The sequence below is a fragment of the Pelophylax lessonae genome (assembly GCF_965119305.1).
Source record: "Pelophylax lessonae genome assembly, chromosome: 2".
Classification (NCBI taxonomy): domain Eukaryota; kingdom Metazoa; phylum Chordata; class Amphibia; order Anura; family Ranidae; genus Pelophylax; species Pelophylax lessonae.
In genome coordinates, this window is record NC_138769.1 from 494977403 (window position 1) to 495001586 (window position 24184).

Consider the following 24184-nt stretch of genomic DNA (forward strand, 5'->3'; position numbering starts at 1 on the left):
ATATAAGTGTGGTGTTTTGCATATTAGCTTAGATTTCTTCCCAATTTTAAATAGATATATTGTACTCCAAATGGCATGTGAGATGATAAATATAATTAATAGGAAAATTAATATCGAGTTAATAAATTATGTGATTCCTAAATTTGAGGGAGGATAAAAATACATATCTAACATGTGTATATGATTAAGGGAGCTAAGAGGTACAAAGATTTAAGAAGGTCTTACTATAGGCTTATGTATCTGATATAAAGCAGTTTAAGTCTATATCCAGATTGAGTCCCCCCGGCTGGAGGGACTCAAGCTGGTATATCCAGCGTGTTTCATTTTGTGAGATCTTGCGGGTTTTGTTCTCCCCCCTCCAATGTTCTTTAATGGAGTCGATAGCATAAAAGATAAGACCCTTTGGATTTTTTCCATGTACATCACGGAAGTGCCTTGACAAGCTATGTTTCGGGAAACCTCTTTTTATGTTTCCTATATGTTCCCTGATTCTCACTAGTAGAGGCCTTGTGGTTCTGCCCACATACTGAAGTTTACACGGACATTCAATCACGTAAGTGACGTGCGTGGTATGGCACGTGATTAGGTCCCTTATTTGGAAAGTTCTTCTGTTTACCGTAGACTTAAAATGTGTGGTTTTTTTCTTTTGTGCAGGGTTATTTTTACAGGCTAGGCATTTCCGACATCGAACAAACCCCTTCAATTCAGGGAATATTTTAACTTGTTTAGGTGGATCTACCACATTATGTACAAGTTTATTTCTTAAAGTGGGTGCTTTTCGGTAAATAAATCTCGGTTTTTTTGGTAAAATCTTCGTTAAAACTTTGTCAGATTTTAAAATAGGCCAGTATTTCCTAAAAATCTTCTCCACTGACCTGTATTGTTTATTAAAACCGGTAATAAAAGCACAATTAAAATCCTCATCTTTATTCTTGTCCTTTTTTCTTAATAAATTCTCCCTTGGTAAATCTCTGATTTTATTTTTAGTTGTCTCTAATACTGTTTTATTATATCCTTTCTCCTCAAATCTTTTGGTGAGCTTTTCTGCTTGTGTCTCATAGTCTTCTAATTCTGTGCAGTTCCTTCTGATCCTCATATACTGCCCTTTTGGTATATTCTGGATCCATTTTGGGTGATGACAGCTAGCCGTGGGAATGTACCCGTTCTTATCCGTTGGCTTGAAAAAAGTCTTTGTATGTACATCATCCTTAACTTTAGAAATCTCCAGGTCTAAAAATTCAATTTTTTCTGTATTAAAATTTGCAGTAAAATTAATTCCATAAGGGTTGCTATTTAGTTGGTGTATAAACAATTCCAGATTTTCCAATGGTCCATCCCATACCATAATCAGGTCATCAATGTAACGACGGTAGAATACCAACTCTGGTGGATTTTTATTATATATCATTCTTTCCTCTAACATATTCATGAAGATGTTAGCAACACTGGGGGCATACCTAGCCCCCATGGCAACACCTTTTGTCTGTACGTAGAAGGTCTTGTCGTACCAGAAATAATTTTTTGCCATGGCTAGTTGTAGGCCTTCTAAAATATAATTTATTTGGACATTTTTAAGGTCAGTCTCTTCATGTAACGCCTTTCTGACACTGTCCAGACCGTCCTTTTGGTCTATACTTGTATATAATGAGTTTGCATCGATTGTTGCAAGAATACATGACTCCCTGATTTTTACTTGTTGTAACTCTGTTAGTAGCTGTGTGCTATCTTTCAGGTAAGATTTACCTTTGCATACCAGGGGCTGAAGAAATTTATCTAGGTATTCTCCTAGTCTAGAGAAGAGGGATCCAATCCCACTAATAATAGGTCTTCCTGGGGGTTTCTCTACTCTTTTATGTATTTTTGGAAGGTGGTAAATCACTGGGGTTTTTGTTGATTTTGGTAGTAAGTACCTGGCTTCCTTTTCAGTGAGTATTCCTAGATCTTGGCCTTTTTTGATATACATCTCTAGTTTCTTGCGATATTCTTTCCTAGGGTTTTTCTTCAGCTTTTTATATGTGTCTGGAACACTTAAAAGATTTTTCATTTCTTCTTCATAGTCACGTTTATTTAAAATAACCAGACCTCCACCCTTGTCAGCTGGGCGTATTACAACTTCTTTCTTCTTTTCAATGCTCTCAATAGTTTCCCATATCTTGTTTTCTTTATTATTACGTATTTTCAGATTTTTCAAATCATATTCTACCATCTTTTTAAAAGCCTGAATACATTCATTGTTTGGTGTTTTCGGATTAAAAATAGATTTGTTCCTTAGTTCCGTATGTCTAAAATGGGTATCCTTTGTAGATTTTCCTATTAATTATATTTATCATCTCACATGCCATTTGGAGTACAATATATCTATTTAAAATTGGGAAGAAATCTAAGCTAATATGCAAAACACCACACTTATATAATAGGCTGTAGTACTAAAAATGATCTCTGTAGTTGGTCCAAATTTATATATAAAGATGATTAATATGTAGTTCCCACTGTATAGATGCGATATAAACACGCCTCCTCTAAAAACATATTTAAATAATATTAGTTATGTTAATTTATAAGCTATTTTCTATAATATATTCCTCCCGTTAATTGAATTTATAGATTTTTGTCTTATTACCTTAAAACTGCACGGACGCACCTTTAATGGACTTTGGTCCAGTTATTTATTTCTAGTATCCATTTTACTTAGTGTTAAGATATCTCCAATTAGTAATCAATAATGAAGTTGCTTTTATATTTAATTTACATACACTTTTATAAATTTCTAGTATTTATCGCTTATATTCCATTAATCCTTTTTAAATATATAATAGTTCCGTCGACACTTATACATCGTATCCTATTTTACCATTGTTAGACACTTCAATTCCACTTAGTAACAGATGATGCTTTATTTATTTTTTAACCAATAGAATTTATGTCTGTTTTAATCCTTTTTCTCTAAATGTTCAAACATGTCCTTGCCCGGCAACTCATGACGCGCCGAAGAGGTTTTTTCCTATTGGCGGTCATGTATTTGCAATTAACGTTGCCTGGCAACTAGGAAGTATAACACTAGGCGGACCTGACGTGACCATACGCTGCTCCTGATGACGTCATTGATGACGAAACGCGTAGAGCGTGGTTACGTCAGTTCCGCTTCCTGTTGACTGAGACGCACATCCGGCCGGTGGAACGCACCGCGTCCCGGAACTACCGCCACACGAGGGTGTTGCGGTCCCTAGGACATACATGCACTGTTTTTTCTATTTAATGTGAGTATTGTTATTTTATATTAATAAAGCACCAATTTTTTACAATACTTCACTATTGGAGCCCTTCTTTCTTTCCTCATCCGGATCTCTCAAACTTTTTTGGAGTACTCTAAGAGGAGGGATTTTTCATCAAATTTCCCTGGAGTAGGATACGAAGTCGGGTTTAAGTGGATTACTAGCCAACCTTCGGAGGGACCTCCAAGAGTCACCCCAAACGCTGATTACCCCTGTGGGGGTACCACCATCTGGTGAGTGCGGGAATAATAGGAGGGGAGCACTGATTCCTGTATTGAGCACCCCCATCAGTCTGGAAGTCCTGTAATCCATTTTATCCTGTCAAATCCCTACTTCATCACCCTTTTTGGGACTCAATTATATTTGTAGCATCATTTAATATTTGGCTATTTATATGGACAATTTTCCTATATATTCGTTTTATATTTATTTATTTATGCTATCTAATTTGTTGGACACTATTTATGATTTTTATGTGCACAGATTTATACAAAGTTATTTACCGTTTGGCCCATTAGCACAATATATATCCGATTGATTAATTAGCACTTTAAGTATATATGGAAGATATTTATAACATCACTTTAAATCCTTTATATAGTTATACATATTTTTAAGATTACACATTGATTTTGTATCACCTATATCTTAAATTTTTCTATCTATTTATCATTATATAGATATACCTTTTTTACCAATTTATTCAAACTTATTTACACTTTTTAAGGATTCACCATATGAAGTTTTATATATTCTGGTTCTTATTCACCTATCACCAGTGCACTTTAAGACATATTTATTTATTTTTTCCTATTTATTAGCCTGACAGCGCCATATTACCTCCCCTTTCCTCACATTTACCAAATATAGTTATCTATATTTTTGAGGTAGGCTGCAGTCATTTATTTACTTAATTTTCTCCAATAGCGCGGAAACTTTCCCCCTATATTTATTTGACACCCCTGAAAAGGTGTTTTTTTCTGCTGCTATGGAGATTTTTAGCTATATAGGAAATAGAGAAATTAATATAGAAGATGTATTCAATCAAGAGAGGGCCACCACTAATCATGATCTTAATAGTCTATTTAGACAACTTAGACACGATCTTGAAAAGCAATTAAGAGTATGGTGGGATATCTCCACTTTAGAGATGTATATAAAAGAAAAAATGACCCCACGCAAACTAAGATGGGAATTACATCCTAATGATGGTATAACTGACCAAGGACTCATGGAAGATTGGTTTAAATTGTTTAATAGATGCGAATCAGAACTCCTCAGACAAATTATCGGGAGGAGGAAACATAAATTAAAGGAGGTTGAAACTAATATTACTCGTTTGAAAACACTCCTTACTCCCTTCTCAACCACCAATGAATACAATGAGAAAGAAAGAGAATTATCCCTAATCATATCTAAATATGATAAGGATTTACAACTAAAGAAACAAAAGAAATTCAATAGGGATATTCTTGACTATAAGAATGATAAAGTATATAAATGGCAGGATTCCATAAGAGATGAAGCTATGGAAATACCAGCACTTAATACTCCGATACATACATCAAGAGAGACCACACCAGATGAGGATGAACAAGAGGAAGAAGCTGAAACTCCTACTCCTAGTCTAGCTAGGAATTTTTCATTCAGGCCAACAAGAGAAAACATACAGATGGAAGAAGAGACACCAAGGAGAACAGACAACTATGAACTCCCACCAAGAAGCCCCCGGAACATCAGACCTAGAAGACCACCACCTTCGAGATATGAATCCCCCAGATATCCAATTAGCATCTCTAATCGGTTCTCTCCATTAATGGATAATAGGAGAGTCTATCCCCCACGGGAATTTAGAAGGAACGATAGATTCCAAGACCATAGGGATAATAGTTTTTTTCAGGGAATGAACCGAGGGAGACCCCCCAGACAGGGAAGATGGTTCAACCCCCCGAGAGGAGGAGGATGGGGAGGACCCCCAAGATCAATGCATTTCCAAAGACCAACAGATTACGACCAGAATACCCCCTATCAGAGGAACTGGAGGAACCCCTACAGATATCAACAGACTACTGGGAGGCCATACACATGGAACAACCGATGGGACGAAGGAAACGGAGGAGAGGTAAACGGGGCGGGAGGAAGAAAAAGAAGGAGAGAGTTCTAAATACGGGAATTTTTAATCTAAGTGGAATTGATTTTACACCAGAAGAATTAGCGGTTTTGGATTTAGGACTGAAATATGCCCCCAATAAAAACCTTGATAAGTTTGAGGCATACATAGACCTTCAAAAGTTTTTAAGGAAACTGAATGTAAAGAAGTTTTTTAACATAAAAGGACATTCCAAATCTACAAAGGATACCCATTTTAGACATACGGAACTAAGGAACAAATCTATTTTTAATCCGAAAACACCAAACAATGAATGTATTCAGGCTTTTAAAAAGATGGTAGAATATGATTTGAAAAATCTGAAAATACGTAATAATAAAGAAAACAAGATATGGGAAACTATTGAGAGCATTGAAAAGAAGAAAGAAGTTGTAATACGCCCAGCTGACAAGGGTGGAGGTCTGGTTATTTTAAATAAACGTGACTATGAAGAAGAAATGAAAAATCTTTTAAGTGTTCCAGACACATATAAAAAGCTGAAGAAAAACCCTAGGAAAGAATATCGCAAGAAACTAGAGATGTATATCAAAAAAGGCCAAGATCTAGGAATACTCACTGAAAAGGAAGCCAGGTACTTACTACCAAAATCAACAAAAACCCCAGTGATTTACCACCTTCCAAAAATACATAAAAGAGTAGAGAAACCCCCAGGAAGACCTATTATTAGTGGGATTGGATCCCTCTTCTCTAGACTAGGAGAATACCTAGATAAATTTCTTCAGCCCCTGGTATGCAAAGGTAAATCTTACCTGAAAGATAGCACACAGCTACTAACAGAGTTACAACAAGTAAAAATCAGGGAGTCATGTATTCTTGCAACAATCGATGCAAACTCATTATATACAAGTATAGACCAAAAGGACGGTCTGGACAGTGTCAGAAAGGCGTTACATGAAGAGACTGACCTTAAAAATGTCCAAATAAATTATATTTTAGAAGGCCTACAACTAGCCATGGCAAAAAATTATTTCTGGTACGACAAGACCTTCTACGTACAGACAAAAGGTGTTGCCATGGGGGCTAGGTATGCCCCCAGTGTTGCTAACATCTTCATGAATATGTTAGAGGAAAGAATGATATATAATAAAAATCCACCAGAGTTGGTATTCTACCGTCGTTACATTGATGACCTGATTATGGTATGGGATGGACCATTGGAAAATCTGGAATTGTTTATACACCAACTAAATAGCAACCCTTATGGAATTAATTTTACTGCAAATTTTAATACAGAAAAAATTGAATTTTTAGACCTGGAGATTTTTAAAGTTAAGGATGATGTACATACAAAGACTTTTTTCAAGCCAACGGATAAGAACGGGTACATTCCCACGGCTAGCTGTCATCACCCAAAATGGATCCAGAATATACCAAAAGGGCAGTATATGAGGATCAGAAGGAACTGCACAGAATTAGAAGACTATGAGACACAAGCAGAAAAGCTCACCAAAAGATTTGAGGAGAAAGGATATAATAAAACAGTATTAGAGACAACTAAAAATAAAATCAGAGATTTACCAAGGGAGAATTTATTAAGAAAAAAGGACAAGAATAAAGATGAGGATTTTAATTGTGCTTTTATTACCGGTTTTAATAAACAATACAGGTCAGTGGAGAAGATTTTTAGGAAATACTGGCCTATTTTAAAATCTGACAAAGTTTTAACGAAGATTTTACCAAAAAAAACGAGATTTATTTACCGAAAAGCACCCACTTTAAGAAATAAACTTGTACATAATGTGGTAGATCCACCTAAACAAGTTAAAATATTCCCTGAATTGAAGGGGTTTGTTCGATGTCGGAAATGCCTAGCCTGTAAAAATAACCCTGCACAAAAGAAAAAAACCACACATTTTAAGTCTACGGTAAACAGAAGAACTTTCCAAATAAGGGACCTAATCACGTGCCATACCACGCACGTCACTTACGTGATTGAATGTCCGTGTAAACTTCAGTATGTGGGCAGAACCACAAGGCCTCTACTAGTGAGAATCAGGGAACATATAGGAAACATAAAAAGAGGTTTCCCGAAACATAGCTTGTCAAGGCACTTCCGTGATGTACATGGAAAAAATCCAAAGGGTCTTATCTTTTATGCTATCGACTCCATTAAAGAACATTGGAGGGGGGAGAACAAAACCCGCAAGATCTCACAAAATGAAACACGCTGGATATACCAGCTTGAGTCCCTCCAGCCGGGGGGACTCAATCTGGATATAGACTTAAACTGCTTTATATCAGATACATAAGCCTATAGTAAGACCTTCTTAAATCTTTGTACCTCTTAGCTCCCTTAATCATATACACATGTTAGATATGTATTTTTATCCTCCCTCAAATTTAGGAATCACATAATTTATTAACTCAATATTAATTTTCCTATTAATTATATTTATCATCTCACATGCCATTTGGAGTACAATATATCTATTTAAAATTGGGAAGAAATCTAAGCTAATATGCAAAACACCACACTTATATAATAGGCTGTAGTACTAAAAATGATCTCTGTAGTTGGTCCAAATTTATATATAAAGATGATTAATATGTAGTTCCCACTGTATAGATGCGATATAAACACGCCTCCTCTAAAAACATATTTAAATAATATTAGTTATGTTAATTTATAAGCTATTTTCTATAATATATTCCTCCCGTTAATTGAATTTATAGATTTTTGTCTTATTACCTTAAAACTGCACGGACGCACCTTTAATGGACTTTGGTCCAGTTATTTATTTCTAGTATCCATTTTACTTAGTGTTAAGATATCTCCAATTAGTAATCAATAATGAAGTTGCTTTTATATTTAATTTACATACACTTTTATAAATTTCTAGTATTTATCGCTTATATTCCATTAATCCTTTTTAAATATATAATAGTTCCGTCGACACTTATACATCGTATCCTATTTTACCATTGTTAGACACTTCAATTCCACTTAGTAACAGATGATGCTTTATTTATTTTTTAACCAATAGAATTTATGTCTGTTTTAATCCTTTTTCTCTAAATGTTCAAACATGTCCTTGCCCGGCAACTCATGACGCGCCGAAGAGGTTTTTTCCTATTGGCGGTCATGTATTTGCAATTAACGTTGCCTGGCAACTAGGAAGTATAACACTAGGCGGACCTGACGTGACCATACGCTGCTCCTGATGACGTCATTGATGACGAAACGCGTAGAGCGTGGTTACGTCAGTTCCGCTTCCTGTTGACTGAGACGCACATCCGGCCGGTGGAACGCACCGCGTCCCGGAACTACCGCCACACGAGGGTGTTGCGGTCCCTAGGACATACATGCACTGTTTTTTCTATTTAATGTGAGTATTGTTATTTTATATTAATAAAGCACCAATTTTTTACAATACTTCACTATTGGAGCCCTTCTTTCTTTCCTCATCCGGATCTCTCAATCTTTTTTGGAGTACTCTAAGAGGAGGGATTTTTCATCAAATTTCCCTGGAGTAGGATACGAAGTCGGGTTTAAGTGGATTACTAGCCAACCTTCGGAGGGACCTCCAAGAGTCACCCCAAACGCTGATTACCCCTGTGGGGGTACCACCATCTGGTGAGTGCGGGAATAATAGGAGGGGAGCACTGATTCCTGTATTGAGCACCCCCATCAGTCTGGAAGTCCTGTAATCCATTTTATCCTGTCAAATCCCTACTTCATCACCCTTTTTGGGACTCAATTATATTTGTAGCATCATTTAATATTTGGCTATTTATATGGACAATTTTCCTATATATTCGTTTTATATTTATTTATTTATTTATGCTATCTAATTTGTTGGACACTATTTATGATTTTTATGTGCACAGATTTATACAAAGTTATTTACCGTTTAGCCCATTAGCACAATATATATCCGATTGATTAATTAGCACTTTAAGTATATATGGAAGATATTTATAACATCACTTTAAATCCTTTATATAGTTATACATATTTTACACATTGATTTTGTATCACCTATATCTTAAATTTTTCTATCTATTTATCATTATATAGATATACCTTTTTTACCAATTTATTCAAACTTATTTACACTTTTTAAGGATTCACCATATGAAGTTTTATATATTCTGGTTCTTATTCACCTATCACCAGTGCACTTTAAGACATATTTATTTATTTTTTCCTATTTATTAGCCTGACAGCGCCATATTACCTCCCCTTTCCTCACATTTACCAAATATAGTTATCTATATTTTTGAGGTAGGCTGCAGTCATTTATTTACTTAATTTTCTCCAATAGCGCGGAAACTTTCCCCCTATATTAATCCTTTACAGCCCAGTGAGTATTGTTATATATGTAGCACCCTCCTAGGTAGGAAGAAGCATATGGGTGGGCCTGTCTGCATATCAGGGGGGCCTGATCTATTTTTTAGGCTGTCATGTGTTACTCAGGGTGTCTGTTGAGTCTAGCGAGTCTCCCCACTTTGTCCAATGAGGGCTCTCATTGGACTGTGGAGGAAGCCTAGCCAATAGTACACCAGGGCTTGTATCCATCCCAGAGGGCAGATTCTGCCACAATGCATCCTGGGATAGGGTAAAAGTCTGAGGGAGCACATGACAGAGGGTCTTTGGCGGGAAACAGAGTCCCGGGGGGGGGGGATTGACGGCTGTCTCTCCTCCTGTCAGCGCAAGTGAGAGTGTCCTGGGTGGTCGGCCTGAGCTGGGCTGCAAAGAGGGATCCAGAGTGCTGTGCACTGAGTGGAGCTGCTGGGCAGAAGTTTCGGGGAAAAACCGTATCGTGAGTACTTGAGACTGCCCAGGGGTCTGTCTAGGAGAGGGGAGGGGACCACTCCAGAAGGTCAAGGGGGATCCAGGAGCCAGCTAACCTGAGGAGAAGGTTTAGAGAAAGGGGGTGCCAGTGTTGAAGCCCTGAAGATAAGAGAGAGAAAGGGGGTGCCGGTGTGGGCCCTGACGTGTTTAGCAGCGCAGCAGCAGCACAAGTAGCTACCTCAACAAGGAGTGCTTATGGAGCTAAAGAAAGGAATTCTTTGAGTGAGAAAGCAGTCCAAGGTCAGTTTGGAGTTAACAGGCAGCAAGCCAGCGTTAACCAGCATCAACCAGCGTTTGCCAGCATCTAGCCAGCCTCAAGTCAGCGCCAAGAAGCGTTTTCAGTTGTCCCTAAAAAATTGTGCATAGTTGAGCCAGAGGAGTATCCCACTTATTCCCTTCTCCTATCTAAGTTGTCAAATAAACCAAAAAACCCAAAGATCATTGTCTCAGCACTCACACTTGGAGGAACATGCACAAGGGTACTTTTGTTGCACCTGATGGCCCAGGGGGACCCATATCCAGCACAATGGCTGGGAAGCCTGCTACATTTGGGGGCTCATCCGGGATTTCACCCTGGGTTACCAGGCTGGTTGCTAACTGCAACGGCCGCAAAAGAAAGTCAAAATCTCAATTTTTGTGCCCGGGACTTTACTCCAAAACCCAAGACAAGTGTGAGGTCAGCTCTGCAGGAGACAGGGAGAGTGGGATGAAGATTAATGTGCACATGGAAGGTTGCCCATGGCAACGGAACTGTTCCAGTCAATACTGCAAAATGGCGGGAACCTTCCACTTCAGTTATGAGATGTACTCTGCTATCAAGTTTTGGAGAGCAGGGAAAAGATCTATGTCAGGGAATAAAAGCAGCAGCTGCTCAACAGAGAAAGTTCCAGGTGTGGACTAAGGAAATGGCGGCCAGGGGCATGAGGAGCAAGGTGCCAGGAGCCAGGTGTGTGTGCAGGCTATATGGACTGATGTTGACCGTGCTTATGACAGTGGGACATTTGTTCTATACAGCAACTGCAGTGATACTGTGAAGATTGCAGTCGGCCATGCTGGGAGGGGCAGTGGGACTATCTTCGTAGACAGTATGGCAGGCCCTACTTGCACATGTGTCTGGGAGAGGACTGTTGACCGTGCATGTGACAGTGGGACAATTCTCTTGCCTGGAAAAGAGGGACAGCTGGCTCCAGGAGAGGGAGCCACCGTCAAACAAGGAGTAAGGGTGGAGACATCGGTCGCACCCAGCCAATCAAGAGTGACAAAGGGAGCCCATATAATACTACCCCCTTTGGGTGTGTCTGAGAGGGAAACACGTGCAAGGAAAAGCACCATGGAGTTGTTTGGGGAGCAGAAGTGCGCAACCATGATCGCTTCACCCACCAGCTGAGAACCTGCTGGGCAGATCCAGGAACAGACCGGGAAGCCGAGCACGACCTTCGTATGGGATACAGCCATATGGATGGTGCCCGAAGGAGGACTAGCGCTGTGCATGGGAGGAGGCCTGGAGTACCTTGGCACGGTATGTCCTCAGTGTGAGAGAGTCACTATGAAAGTGCAAGCTTGGAGTCAGTGCGGGCATTGCGGCTACCTGCTGCTGGGGGCAGAGAAGGGTGGAGGCCGACCCAGGCAGATGTGTGTGGCTTGGGAGTCGGGGCTCACCCGAGAAGTGACAGGCACGTAGTGCAGGTCCCTCTGCGGAGGCGGGAGGGGCATGATTCGGGTACTAATGAAGTTGGAGACCATGCAGACGGACAGTGGTCCAGATTTATCAGTGCGAGGAACTCAGTCACTAAGAAGAGGGTGCATGCCAATCCAGTGGGCCGGGAGGTGGCCAGAGGATGCACTGGAATCTGCTGCAGCAGATATAAGGTCTGCCCCTGTTCCTATATCCCAGCAGAAATGGTCCGTGGCCATGAAGGCCTTACTGACCAGTCGGAGTAATGAGGAAAGAGGAAAGAGGCTGGGGTCATTATTGTGGGATCTCCCTCCTTTCAGTACAAGTATGGATCCGTTGAGGAAGGGATGAATGATTGGAGATGAGAAGGAGTGAGATTGGGGTTCTGAAGCTGGGAGCAGCTCACCAGGCCCTAAGATTGTTCCTGTACCAGATAAAAAGACTAAAGAGTCGATAGAAAGAGGGGAGTTGGCTAAAAAATTGGGGTTCTGTGAGGCCTACACAAAAAGGGTCCCAGACCTAACCCCACCTACAAACTATCCCCGGGCTCAGAACCAGAACGAGGCATACAGCTCATTGATTACAAGAGAAGTAACTCCTTTTTCTTTGCCAGGGAGAGGCAATAGGAAAACCCTCCCCCGATTATCTTGGATGCAGAGATGGATGCAGCGTAAGGTGGCAAAGGAGTATGGATACGATTATCCATATGCTACCAGGGAGGTCATGATACTTATTGAAGAGAAAAGGGACTTCTGGTGTGACTAAGCCATATGGGACTTTCTTTTTGCCCCCAAGCCTTTTCGAGATTCACACAGGACTGACCTCAAAGAGAAATTTGATGCAATAAAAACTCAGTGGCTATATGGACGATCCATTTACATTGACAAGGTGGAAGTTCACCGTCCAGACGGATCGGGCTAGGCTTGGTCCATCTGAGTGCGAGACAGCCAGGGAGCTTTGTTAGGGTCCCCCACCCAGAATACTATATTTGACCGGATTTCTTCATTTACAAGACTGCATTTAAGGCTGGCTAGCCATCACAAAGGAAAAAAATATAATGCTGAATTTCACAGTTACTGTTTCTGTTAAAGATGCTACTTTGTTCTACAGACCCCTTGGGCCATCGGCCAGGGTCCTAAAGAGGAACTCTAACTTTCATTTCCCTGACTCAGTAGGACTGCAGGCCACTCAGGCTCCAGTGGTTTGCCCGGTTTCTAAGATGAGAAGTGTTCTGAGTGACAGCAGGAAGATGCTGAATTTATCTTCATCAAGGACTCTGCATAGGTAGTCAGTGGTAGGGCACAGATTACCCCAGGAGGAGAGGGAGGATTGGATCCGGCGTGTCAAGCACTGAATAGCAGAGGAGGGGACGGTCTTCTCACTTAACGGTTCAGATAGTTAGTCCTGTAATGGATGTATATGCAGTGTGACTAACCAGTAGAGACAGGAAATCTCCACCAAGCAAATTTGTTTGGTGCAGGCTGCATCTTTTTCATGCACCTAAAATGATTTGTATATTTGTATATTTGTACAGCATAAAGATGTCTAAATATTTTTCACATAAATAATTTGTACATTCGTTTCTTCCCTTTTCCCCTTTTCCAAGTTAGTGGGATACTCCAGATATTTTTTGGCAAATTTTTGTAGGAGGCCGCTGCCTTAGAGCCAGTGGGAACATGGCTCATTTTTGGTGGGGGTTGGATGTAGCACCCTCCTAAGTACGTGCTAGGAAGAAGCATATGGGTGGCCCTGTCTACATATCAGGAGGGCCTGATTAATTTGTTAGGCTGTCAAGTGTTACTCAGGGTGTCTGTTGAGTCTGGGGAGTCTCCCCACTATGTCCAATGAGGGCTATAGTGGGCAGTGGAGGAAACCTAGCCAATAGTACACCAGGGATGGTATCTATCCCAGAGGGCAGATTCTACCGCAATGCATCCTGGGATGGGGTATAAGTCTGAGGGGAGCACATAACAGAGGGTCTTTGGCAGGAGTCCCAGGAGGGGGGTGATGGGTGTCTCTCTTCCTGTCAGCGCAAGTGAGAGTGTCCTGGGTGGTTGGCCTAGAGGACGAAGGTTGAGCTGGGCTGCAAAAAGGGATCCAGAGTGCTGTGGACCGAGTGGAGCTGCTGGGCAGAAGTTTCGAGGAAAAACAGTATCGTGAGTACTTGAGATTGCCCAGGGGTCTGCCTAGGAGAGGGTACCACTCCAGAAGGTCAAGGGGGATCCAGGAGCCAGCTAACCTGAGGAGAAGGTTTAGAGAAAGGGGGTGCCAGTGCTGAAGCCCTGAAGATAAGATAAAGGAAGGGGTTGCCAGTGTGGGCCCTGACGTGTTTAGCAGCGCAGCAGCAGTACAAGTAGCTACCTCAGCAAGGAGTGCTTAGGGAGCTAAAGAAAAGACTCATTTGAGTGAGAAAGCAGTCCAAGGTCAGTTTGGAGTTAACAGGCAGCAAGCCAGCATTAACCAGTGTCAACCGGCGTTTGACCGGCATCTAGTAAGCGTCAAGTGAGCGCCAAGAAGCGTTTTCAGTTGTCCCTAGAAAATTGTGCATAGTTGAGCCAGAGGAGTATCCAACTTATTCCCTTCTCCCATCCAAGTTCTCAAATAATCCAAAAAAAAACCAAAGATACTGGACTGGTCATTGTCTCAGCACTCACACTTGGAGGAACAGGGTACTTTTGTTGCACCCGGTGGCCCAGGGGGACCCATATCCAGCACAACGGCTAGGAATCCTGCTACATATATATATTTGTCATATAACTTTTCCTTTTGGCTGTTGAGTTCAAATCAGGTCTTTTAACCACTTGCCAACTGCCGCACGACTATATACGGCGGCAGTCAACCCCTCCTGGGCAAAGCGACGTACCGGTACGTCGCTCACCCACGAGCCTCTAGGGGGCGAGCGCCCGCCGCCGGATGCACGCTCCCGCCCCCGCTCGTTCCCTGACATTCCAGCGTGAGTGACCGGTGGCTCTGATGTCCGTCGGTCACTTGCGATCTCCCGCTGGAGAGGAAGAAAAGCAGGCGGCTGATGTAAACAAAGCCGCCTGTCATTCTTCCTGGTGTAACTGCAGAGATCATTTGATCCTGCTATGTAGGATCGTATGTCTCTGTGGTTACATCAAAAGCCACGCCCCTTGACAATTAGAAGCATGCCCCTAGGGACACATTTAACCCCTGGATCTCTAATAAAGTTTACCCCTTCCCTGCCAGTGTCATTTTTACAGTAACAGTGCATATGTATAGCACTGATTACTGTAGTAATGTCACTGGTACTCCCAAAAGTGTCAAAAATGTCAGTCAAGGGTCGGATCTGTCCGCCACAATGTCGCAGTCCCGAAAAAAAAATCGCAGATCGCGCCATTACTTGTTAAAAAAAAAAAACAACAAAAATGACAAAAATCTTTCCCGTAGTTAGTAAACGAAATAATTTTTGCGCAAACCAATCGAAATGCGCTTATTGCGATTTTTTCCACCAAAATATGTAGCAGAAAACAACTTGGCCTAAAATGTTAAAAAATTTTGATCTTTACATTTTTTTGGGGAATTTCATATAAAAAAATGTGAAAATATTGTTATTTTTTCACAATTTTTCACAATTTTTGTTTATAGAGCAAAAAGTAAAAATCGCACAGGTGATCAAATAGCAACAAAAGAAAGCTCTGTTTGTGGGAAAAAAAGGACGTCAATTTCATTTGGGTACAGCGTCGCATGACCGCACAATTGTCCGTTAAAGTCACGCAGTTCCGAATCTAGTCGTTTATTTACCGATTTACAACCATTTAAATAAAATTAAAAAAAGTATTTACTTTAGTTTTTCTTAGAAAAAAAATGCACATTTTTATCTGCAAAAATAATGTGCATTTTTTTTTTTTTTTTTTTTAAGTTGCAATTTCAGAGTGTGTGCACAAAAAAGAAAACTTGGTTCTACTTTAAAGCTCAGAAATACAAGCTCAAGCTTTTCCTGTGCTCACTGTATATTTTGTCCTGCACAGTAATTTCTACAGTATGGCAAAGGAGGGCCTTATCAATGACACTGCCTGACTTAAAAAGTAGCGGTTAGGTTCTGAGTTGTTATGGCCACTTGCAGGAAAGCACATGACTTTACCTATACTTCTGGCTTGTATAGAATGAGAGTCCGAGTGACTATCATAGCGCCTATGTTGTTTGCTAAACATTAAACAATTAATTTGCAATCAGCATTCTGCACATGCCAAGGTCAAATTTTCAACAAAACTTAACAGGTGCACAAACATTGTGAATACTGTGATAAATGAACCCAGCTATTACTTTCATCTTTGTATTATGTCTGCAGTATCCTTCATGTATATTAACATCTAGTCTATGGCCAGTATTATTTCAATGGGCCACCAGACATTGGGCTGTTCATTTTACAAATAACCACCAGGACATGTACAACACCTATGTATTGAGGCTTCATTTTTACTCTCAACCATCTGGTATTAGTATGCCTCTTTTAAAAGGAGTTATATGTTTGCCCTTGGCTGCAAGTAGCTTTCGAGGAGCTGCCAATGTATTTCTCAGAGAGAAGTGGGCAGTATACTATTTAGTTGACAGGGAATGGACTATTATTTTGAGCTTGAAATTCAGAATTTTGTTAAAATCATGGAATTCTGTGGATTCAATAAATGAGAAATAACATAGAATTGAATTGTTATATTTTGAGAACTGAGATCCTGCCACTGTTAGTCTCGGTTCACACTGCCGCGACTTGTCAGGCGACTTGGTTGCCTGACAAGTCGCGGTCCATTCAGTGCTATGGGAACCATTCTAATAGGAGTGACTCAAGTCGCTCCGACTTAGAAAATAGTTCCTGTACTACTTTTGACAGAAGTCGGAGCGACTTGCATTGACTTCCGTTATGTGAAGTCCGTGCAAGTCGTGCCGAAGTCGCGGTGCACGGCGACTTCACTAGTCGCCCCCGAAGTCGGATCGCCATAGGTGTTAGCATAGGTGTTGGCATAGCACTGTTTGATTTGTGATCTGATACTTTTGGTGCTGATGAAGTACATTTGAATTTCAGGATTGCTGTGTGGTGAGAGACTGGTACATGCAGACAAATAGCATACATTGAGGAGTGTTTTATTGAGGGCAAATATTTGCTTTATCTCTGTGGGTGTTTTTAATGTGATTGCTTTTTTCAATAAAAACATCGAACATTAAAGTGATTGCTTTTAGTTAATAAACACAGTGTGATGTTATACTTGAGCTGCATATGAGATCAGACAAGGAGGGTTCGAGAGATTGATTCCATGTATGATCATCAGCCTTTTTGGGGTAAAAAAAGAAACACTGTTTGACCTCATCCCATGATAGGAGGTCAGATGTGGAGGTGAGAAGATTGTAAATATTACAAGGTGGAGTGCGCTATTTTCACTTGCCTTTATATATACAAAGAAGATTGAAAGTGATCACAGCTCTTTCCACTGGTGTTTGCAGTCACAACAGAGTGTTGGACTTTTATTTTTCATTTATTTTATATTATTAGATGTGTTAAGCATACTATTGATTGTTTATGTATTGAAGGTAACACTACACTATATTTGTTTTTGGGTTAGCTTAAAGTGTAACTCCACTTTTGTTGGGAAAAAAACATTCCCCTCTGGGTGATCTCTGTACATTACAAGGTCTTTAACAATCTTTGTTGCAGATTCATACCTTTTGTTTTTCTGAAGAAATCATTGTTTGTTCCTCTGTGCTGAGTGGGTTCAATGGGAGTGGTTTCAAAATTATCTATCAGCTGTGGCAGCTGCAGAACTCTAATGAGGAAATCTGCTGAGTCTGCATCCCTTTAGATGTGTTCCTATTGGGATTATCTCACCAAAAATGACATTTTTGTTGCAGGGGATGCCAGAAATCTGACTTGTATCTTAGGCAGAATTATGGGGAAAATGTTGAGCCAATCACACAAGCAGGAAATTATGTTTCTGGGGTGTGGTCAGTACACATTCTGTGTACAGAACAGCTACAGGTAGCCAAATTACATTGCATTTTCAGAAAATTGCAATAGCTGCAGATTGAAAAGGAAAGGTAATGTTTAATAACATTCAATTACATTATGATTTGTGTCACAATTGTATACGCTATATTGTTTTTTCTTTATTTGCTATTTTTTCCCCCATGAAAATGGAGTTAGTGCCGGTTCACACATATGCGATGCGGGAACCCTGTGAATCCACTGTGGGTTCCTGCATCACACTCGACTCGCAGGCAGTTCACACTGCCATATGCGAATCCCTGGGGGTGTCAATACAAAGTAAACGGCACCCCCAGATCAGTTGGCATATCTCATTGCAAACTGTCAGTTCGGACATGAATCGGATTGCATAGGTGTTCATCCGATTCTGGTGCAGACCACACAAAGGGTCCTGCGCGACTTTGGTCTGAATGCAATGCGAATTCAGTCATACGATCTGTATGGCTGAATTCGCAACTCCTAGACATCGCATGTGATTTGCAGAGCAGTGCGCTGCGAATCACATGCAATGTCTGACATCGCTGAGGGGTGAATCGACATTCACCCTTTAAGTGTTTTAGGGTAAAGCCTGGTACACACTATGAGTTTTTTATTTATTTTTTTTACGAAAAAATCCTGTCAGCTCCCATCTGAGCCGCTGTACTAATGATCAGATGTTAGTACAGTGATCTTCCCCTCTGAGCTGTTGTGTTTTGACAGGGGGATGGCCCCCCCTTCCCACCAGAACACTCCAGGCCTTTGGCTGAGAGCGCCAGCTTCTGTAGGATTGGCTGGCATACACGCAGACAGAATTTCGGATGATGTCTTCCAGCCCGTGAGTGGGGGCTTTAGGCTGGGTGAAGGTTTTGTACTCACTATAATGTTTACTTTTGTTTGCCAAGTGCTGAGAACAAAGCACAGTATATACAGTATAAAAAGGTTGCAGTTAAAGTAATAATCAAACAAACTCTAAAGATTACAATAACATATCATCATCATTGTATTAAAGCTTTGGTGTGCTGTAAAAAGAAAAGCCCATTGTTTTCTAAATGCATTGTGCCATTATTAGGCTAATGATTAAATCAAGAGGCTCAGAAGCTCTCTGATGAAAAATGTCTTCTTGTCAAACATTCCTGGAAAATTGATAACCTGCTCAATCATAATGGGCACTGATTTATCACATTAATTATTATGGAAGATGCTGATTACCTTCCCTGACACCTGCACACTGTTTTCTTGCAGGATCGTGATGGCTTCAGCTATCTTTGCATCGATAGGATCCATAACTGACTCAATATTGAATGGCCCCTCCAATCTGTCAGCAACAAGAAGCATAGCATCTGTCAAAACAAAAAACAATCACAACAAGTTAAAGAAAGGTCAGCTTCGCCATCCAAATGCCTGCATTAAAAGGTCACATTACGCATACGGCTTATTTTCTGTGTCCTGAATTAATTGTTTCCTGACAATAAATAGATGTGTACACAATATTACAAACACACCTGACACATGATCGTGTGCAAGACAGCTGCGGTATAAGGACACAGACTTTTTTCATTAAAATGATAAATCCATTAAATCTGAACTCTAAGTAGATATTAGTGCAGTAATGTATTCATTAAAAAGTATGAAGAATGGTATTTGTAAAGACAATTAGTGTAAGCACATGAATTTGACTTGATTTAAGCCTTGTATAATATCCTAGACAGCAGTACTGAGGCAGGAATAGAGAGGGGAAGTGGCCTAGGGTTGGCATCCCTAGTGGCATGGGTTGGCATCCCTGGTGGCATAGGTTCGCATCCCTGGTTCGGCTCTAGTGGACATCCCTGATGGGTCTACACTGATAATCAATGCGCTGATCATCAGTGCAGACCCCCCCCCGTCAGGAGAGCCACCGATCAGCTTTCCTCTACTCACGCCTTGTCAGCGCGAACTGAGGAAAGCCGATAAACAGCACTTCCTGGTTACCATGTGATCAGCTGTGATTGGACACAGCTGATCACATGGTAAAGAGCCTACGTCATAGGCTCCTTACCAGGATCGGGGATGCGGTGTGTCAGAGTGACACACCGCACCACCAATCGCCGCTCTGTGCTCCCCCATGGGTACACGTGAGCGGCTTATCCTGTTGGACGTCATATGATGCCCAGTCAGGATAACTTAACCACTTTGCGGCCATCATTTTGCTATATGGCGGGCGGGAAGTGGTTAAAAAGGCACATAAAATGCGAACATCAGGAACAATCTGTATCTGTACACAATGTCCTCAATAAAGGATGGCTAACGCGTTTCGAGGCTTAGCCCCTTCTTCAGAGCCCAACTTGGAGCCTTGTCCAAGTACAGGCCAAGGACAAAGAGGCAATCTAGCTTTGACTGACTATAACAGGAAAACGTTGGGTCTTTTTTTAAAGCGTAACTCCACTTTTGTTGAGAAAAAAACATTCCCCTCTGGGTGATCTCTGTATATTGCAAGGATTTTACCAAACTTTGTTGCAGATTCCTACCTTTTGTTATTCCGAAGAAGTCTCTGTTTGTTACTCTGTGCCTCTGCGTATAGTGAGTCTAATGGGAGTGATGAGGCAGTAATGAGGAAAGCTGCTGGGCCTGCATCCCTTTAGACGTGTTCCTATTGGAAGTATCTTACCAAAAATGAAATTTTTGTTGCAGGGGATGCCAGAAATCTGACTTAGGCAGACTTCTGGGAAAATCAGTGAGCCAATCACACAAGCAGGAAATTATGTTTCTGGGGGAAGTTCTGTACACCTCCAGATAGCCATACTGCATTGCATTTTCAGAAATGAAAAGGAAAGGTAGTTTTTAATGACATTCAATTACAATATGACTTGTGTCGCAATTGTATTCGCTATATTGTTTTTTCTTTATTTGCTTTTTTTCCCCCCACAAAAGTGGAGTCAACCTTTAAGTTTAGATTGGAAAATGAAGTCTCATTGAATTCATCAAGATCTACTTTTTCTGTAGAAATGAAGAGAACTTAGCTAAACCTGACCCATACACATACTACGTTGCAGCACAATTAATGCATCTAATCAAATTTAGTGTTATATTTTGGATTTGTGCTGCCCTAGGCAAGACTAAAACCAGGTGCCCCCCATCTAAATTTGTCCCACCCTAGTCGCGATATTCCGTTCTTGTCTCAGGGTCTGATAAAGAAAGCTGCAGCCGTTCACAATGAATAGCTTTGGTTTCCTTATCAGGTCCTGAGACATGATTTGTCCAAGTGCCATATACTGTATGTGACCAATGGGGCAGAGGATGGGGTCAGCAAGACATAGGACAGAGTCAGCCAGGGGTGTACCTACTGCGAGGCAAACAAGGAGTTTGCCTTGGGTGGCTTTTTTCTGGGGGATGGTGCTGCGACCCTGCTGAGCTCTGCAGCCTCTCCGTCTGAAAGTCTTCTTGTTTTTAATTTCCAATAAATAATGATAATAAAGTACAACCTTTGTTATATATAATTTTGTTGGAATTACATCTAACAATCCACATTTAGATGGCGGAGCTTCCCATACCATATTCTTTTTACAGAGGACTGAGCTGTCCTGACTGTTTAGGGGCAGAGGCAGGACTTTAATTAGGCAAAGTAGGCAGCCGCGAGGCCTAATTAAATCCCTTTCAGCCTGGGGGTGGCGCTGCCCCCCTGAAAAATGCCGCCCAAGGCAAACGCCTTGTTTGCCTCACGGTAGGTACGCCCCTGATCAAATGGCCCAACCCATTATACTGTAACAAACAAAAGTCAGATCATAGAAAAAAACATTAAGTCCAAATCACACCTACAATTTTATATCTAGTTACCTATCTCTACCCGAAGTGAAAAATTAAAATTAAAAAGAAACCGCGCTTGTGCATAAACAAAACATGTAAGAATATACGATGTGTGAAGCAGCAACTGTACTGTGAAATATTCAACACAGTACTTCCAAATTCACAACATATTGAGCTACAAACAAAATTGTAATCAACATACATGCCATATAATCCAATGAGTGAAATAATGTGCATCATACAGTATATGAATCAAAAATTCGTCAAATAAATAAAAACATAAATGCAAGTCTACGTAAATGAAGGATCTTCTTCACAAAATGATATCAGCATAGTAAATGTCCATCACAATAGCTAAAACGATCCTTGTGTAAAACCACCACCTCCTATGGAAGAAATGTATGCTTACCAGCTGCAAATGACCTTTAATGCAAATGACCTTGGATGATAAAGGTTTAAAACAGAAGAACCAGGCTACAGGTCATCTGGAGCGGCACTAGATGTTCTCCTCAAGGGGCAATACGTTTTATGGTGGTCCTGCACAAATTATTACCTCACAGGAATTCGTATACGGACATGGAAACAAAGCACTCGAATAGTGTAAAACCCTCTCACTTGATTTATTAAAAATTTTAAATTGCACTTACATCAAAAGGGTAAATGTAGTGCCATACATTAAAAATCCCCCCTGGTAGTATACAAACAAAACACCCGCACTTCCGGGAACATGACGCCGTCAGCACACAGCTCCATCCTACGCGTTTCATCACACATGACATTGTCTGGGGCACGGGTGTCATGCTGCGCTATCGCTGTTTTTATCCTGTATTTTTTCTCCTGCTTTTATCGCTGTATTTACCTATCTCTACTTGTTTAGAAGACACAATATTCCTTTCACTAATTGTATTCCTAAAGATAGTAACTTAACCATCACATACGGTCTGCGTACGGCAGTCCGCGGGAGCGATCCTGGGGGTGCCCACTCGCCAGCGGGAAAGCCGATCCATGAGGCTGGTGGTTGCGATTGCCCCTGGGCACCTGCGATCGCTCCCAGTCAAGAGAGAACAGCGGTCTACTGTTGTAAACACAGCACACCATTGTTCTCTCTCTGGTATCAATGCACAGCTCCTGTGTTCCTCCTATTTAGGAACGCCAGTATCTGTATTCATTCCATTAACCCCTGTCCCCACAGTTAGAAAACACCCCCTAGGCTCACATTTAACACTTTGATTGCCCCTGGGTTAACCCTTTCCCTGCCAGTGTCATTACAGTAACAGTGCGTATTTTTAGCACTGATTATTGTAGTAATATCACTGGTCCCCCCAAAAAAGTCAAAAGTGTCAGTTAGGGGTCCGATCTATCCGCGGCAATGTCGCAAGTCCTGCTAAAGACCGCTTATCGCTGCCAATACTAGTTAATAAAAAAAAAATGACATCAATCTTTCCCCTAGTTAGTAGACGCGATAACTTTTGCGCAAACCAATCAAAATACGCTTATTGGGATTTATTTTACAAAAAATATATAGCAGAATACAAAATGATGAAAAAAATGTGACTTTTAATTTTTTTTTTTTTTGGGGGGGGGCGATGTTATATAGCAGAAAGTGAATTTCAGAATTGTTGCTTATTTTTTGTTTATAGCACAAATCACACAGGTGATCAAAAAACAAAACAAAAGAAAGCTATATTTGTGGGAAAAAAGAACATTCATTTTATTTGGGTAACAGTGTCGCACGACCGCACAATTATCCATTAAAGTAACCCAGTGCTAAATCGCAAAAAAATGGACTGGCCATTAAGGGGGTAAATCTTTCCGGTCCAGAAGTGATTAGTTAAGAATAATAACATTAGACCAATATTCAGTATTTTGAAGCAACACAATACACTTACTGCAAATATTAACATATAGTATGCCTTAAAAGGAATTTATCTATGTTCACAGTACATAGCCTGCTCTCTGCACAGGCACATGTACTACACAGTGATGTTATCACTGCTTCTTTTACAAGGTAAAATCTGGGTTTGCAAAGGTGATGCACACAATGTACTGTAGATTTGTATCCTTTGTGAGTACTGAGGAATATATTTAACTGAATGGTTTTGTGCTGAGTTCAGCTTTAAACTATCTATTATTAACTAAATAACTTTTTTATTGCTAAATGACTAATCCCGAGATAATAGAAGAAACTAATATAGCCCTCCATTCACAAACAGATGAATTAAATAGAACATTTATATTTTCAATCCGTGGTAACACTATTTCTTAAACTAACATTGACCAAAGTAGAAAAAAAAATGTTTTTTTCCTTTTTTGGTATAGTTATATGACACTTTTGTGGATATGCAAAATATCTAATTCTTTTTGCAAGACAGTATCTCCAAAAGAAAGATTTGTTTATCATAAACATGTTTTACTGAGTTTTAGTTTTTGCTTTAACTAATAACATTTCAATGAACAGTGAAAAGAACAAAATAATGAGTGAAACAATCAATGACTGTTCATTGGTCAGTATAAATTC

The 24184-nt window shown here is 40.4% G+C and overlaps 1 protein-coding gene across 1 annotated transcript in view; it reads right to left on the minus strand.

The window, feature by feature from the left end:
• Positions 1-24184, minus strand: part of GPC6 (glypican 6) — a 1143233-nt gene that overhangs the window by 228554 nt on the left and 890495 nt on the right. Inside the window, exon 5 of the mRNA XM_082246239.1 lies at positions 19096-19226. Coding sequence (XP_082102365.1) covers positions 19096-19226 — 131 coding nt within the window. The remainder of the gene's footprint in view (positions 1-19095; positions 19227-24184) is intronic.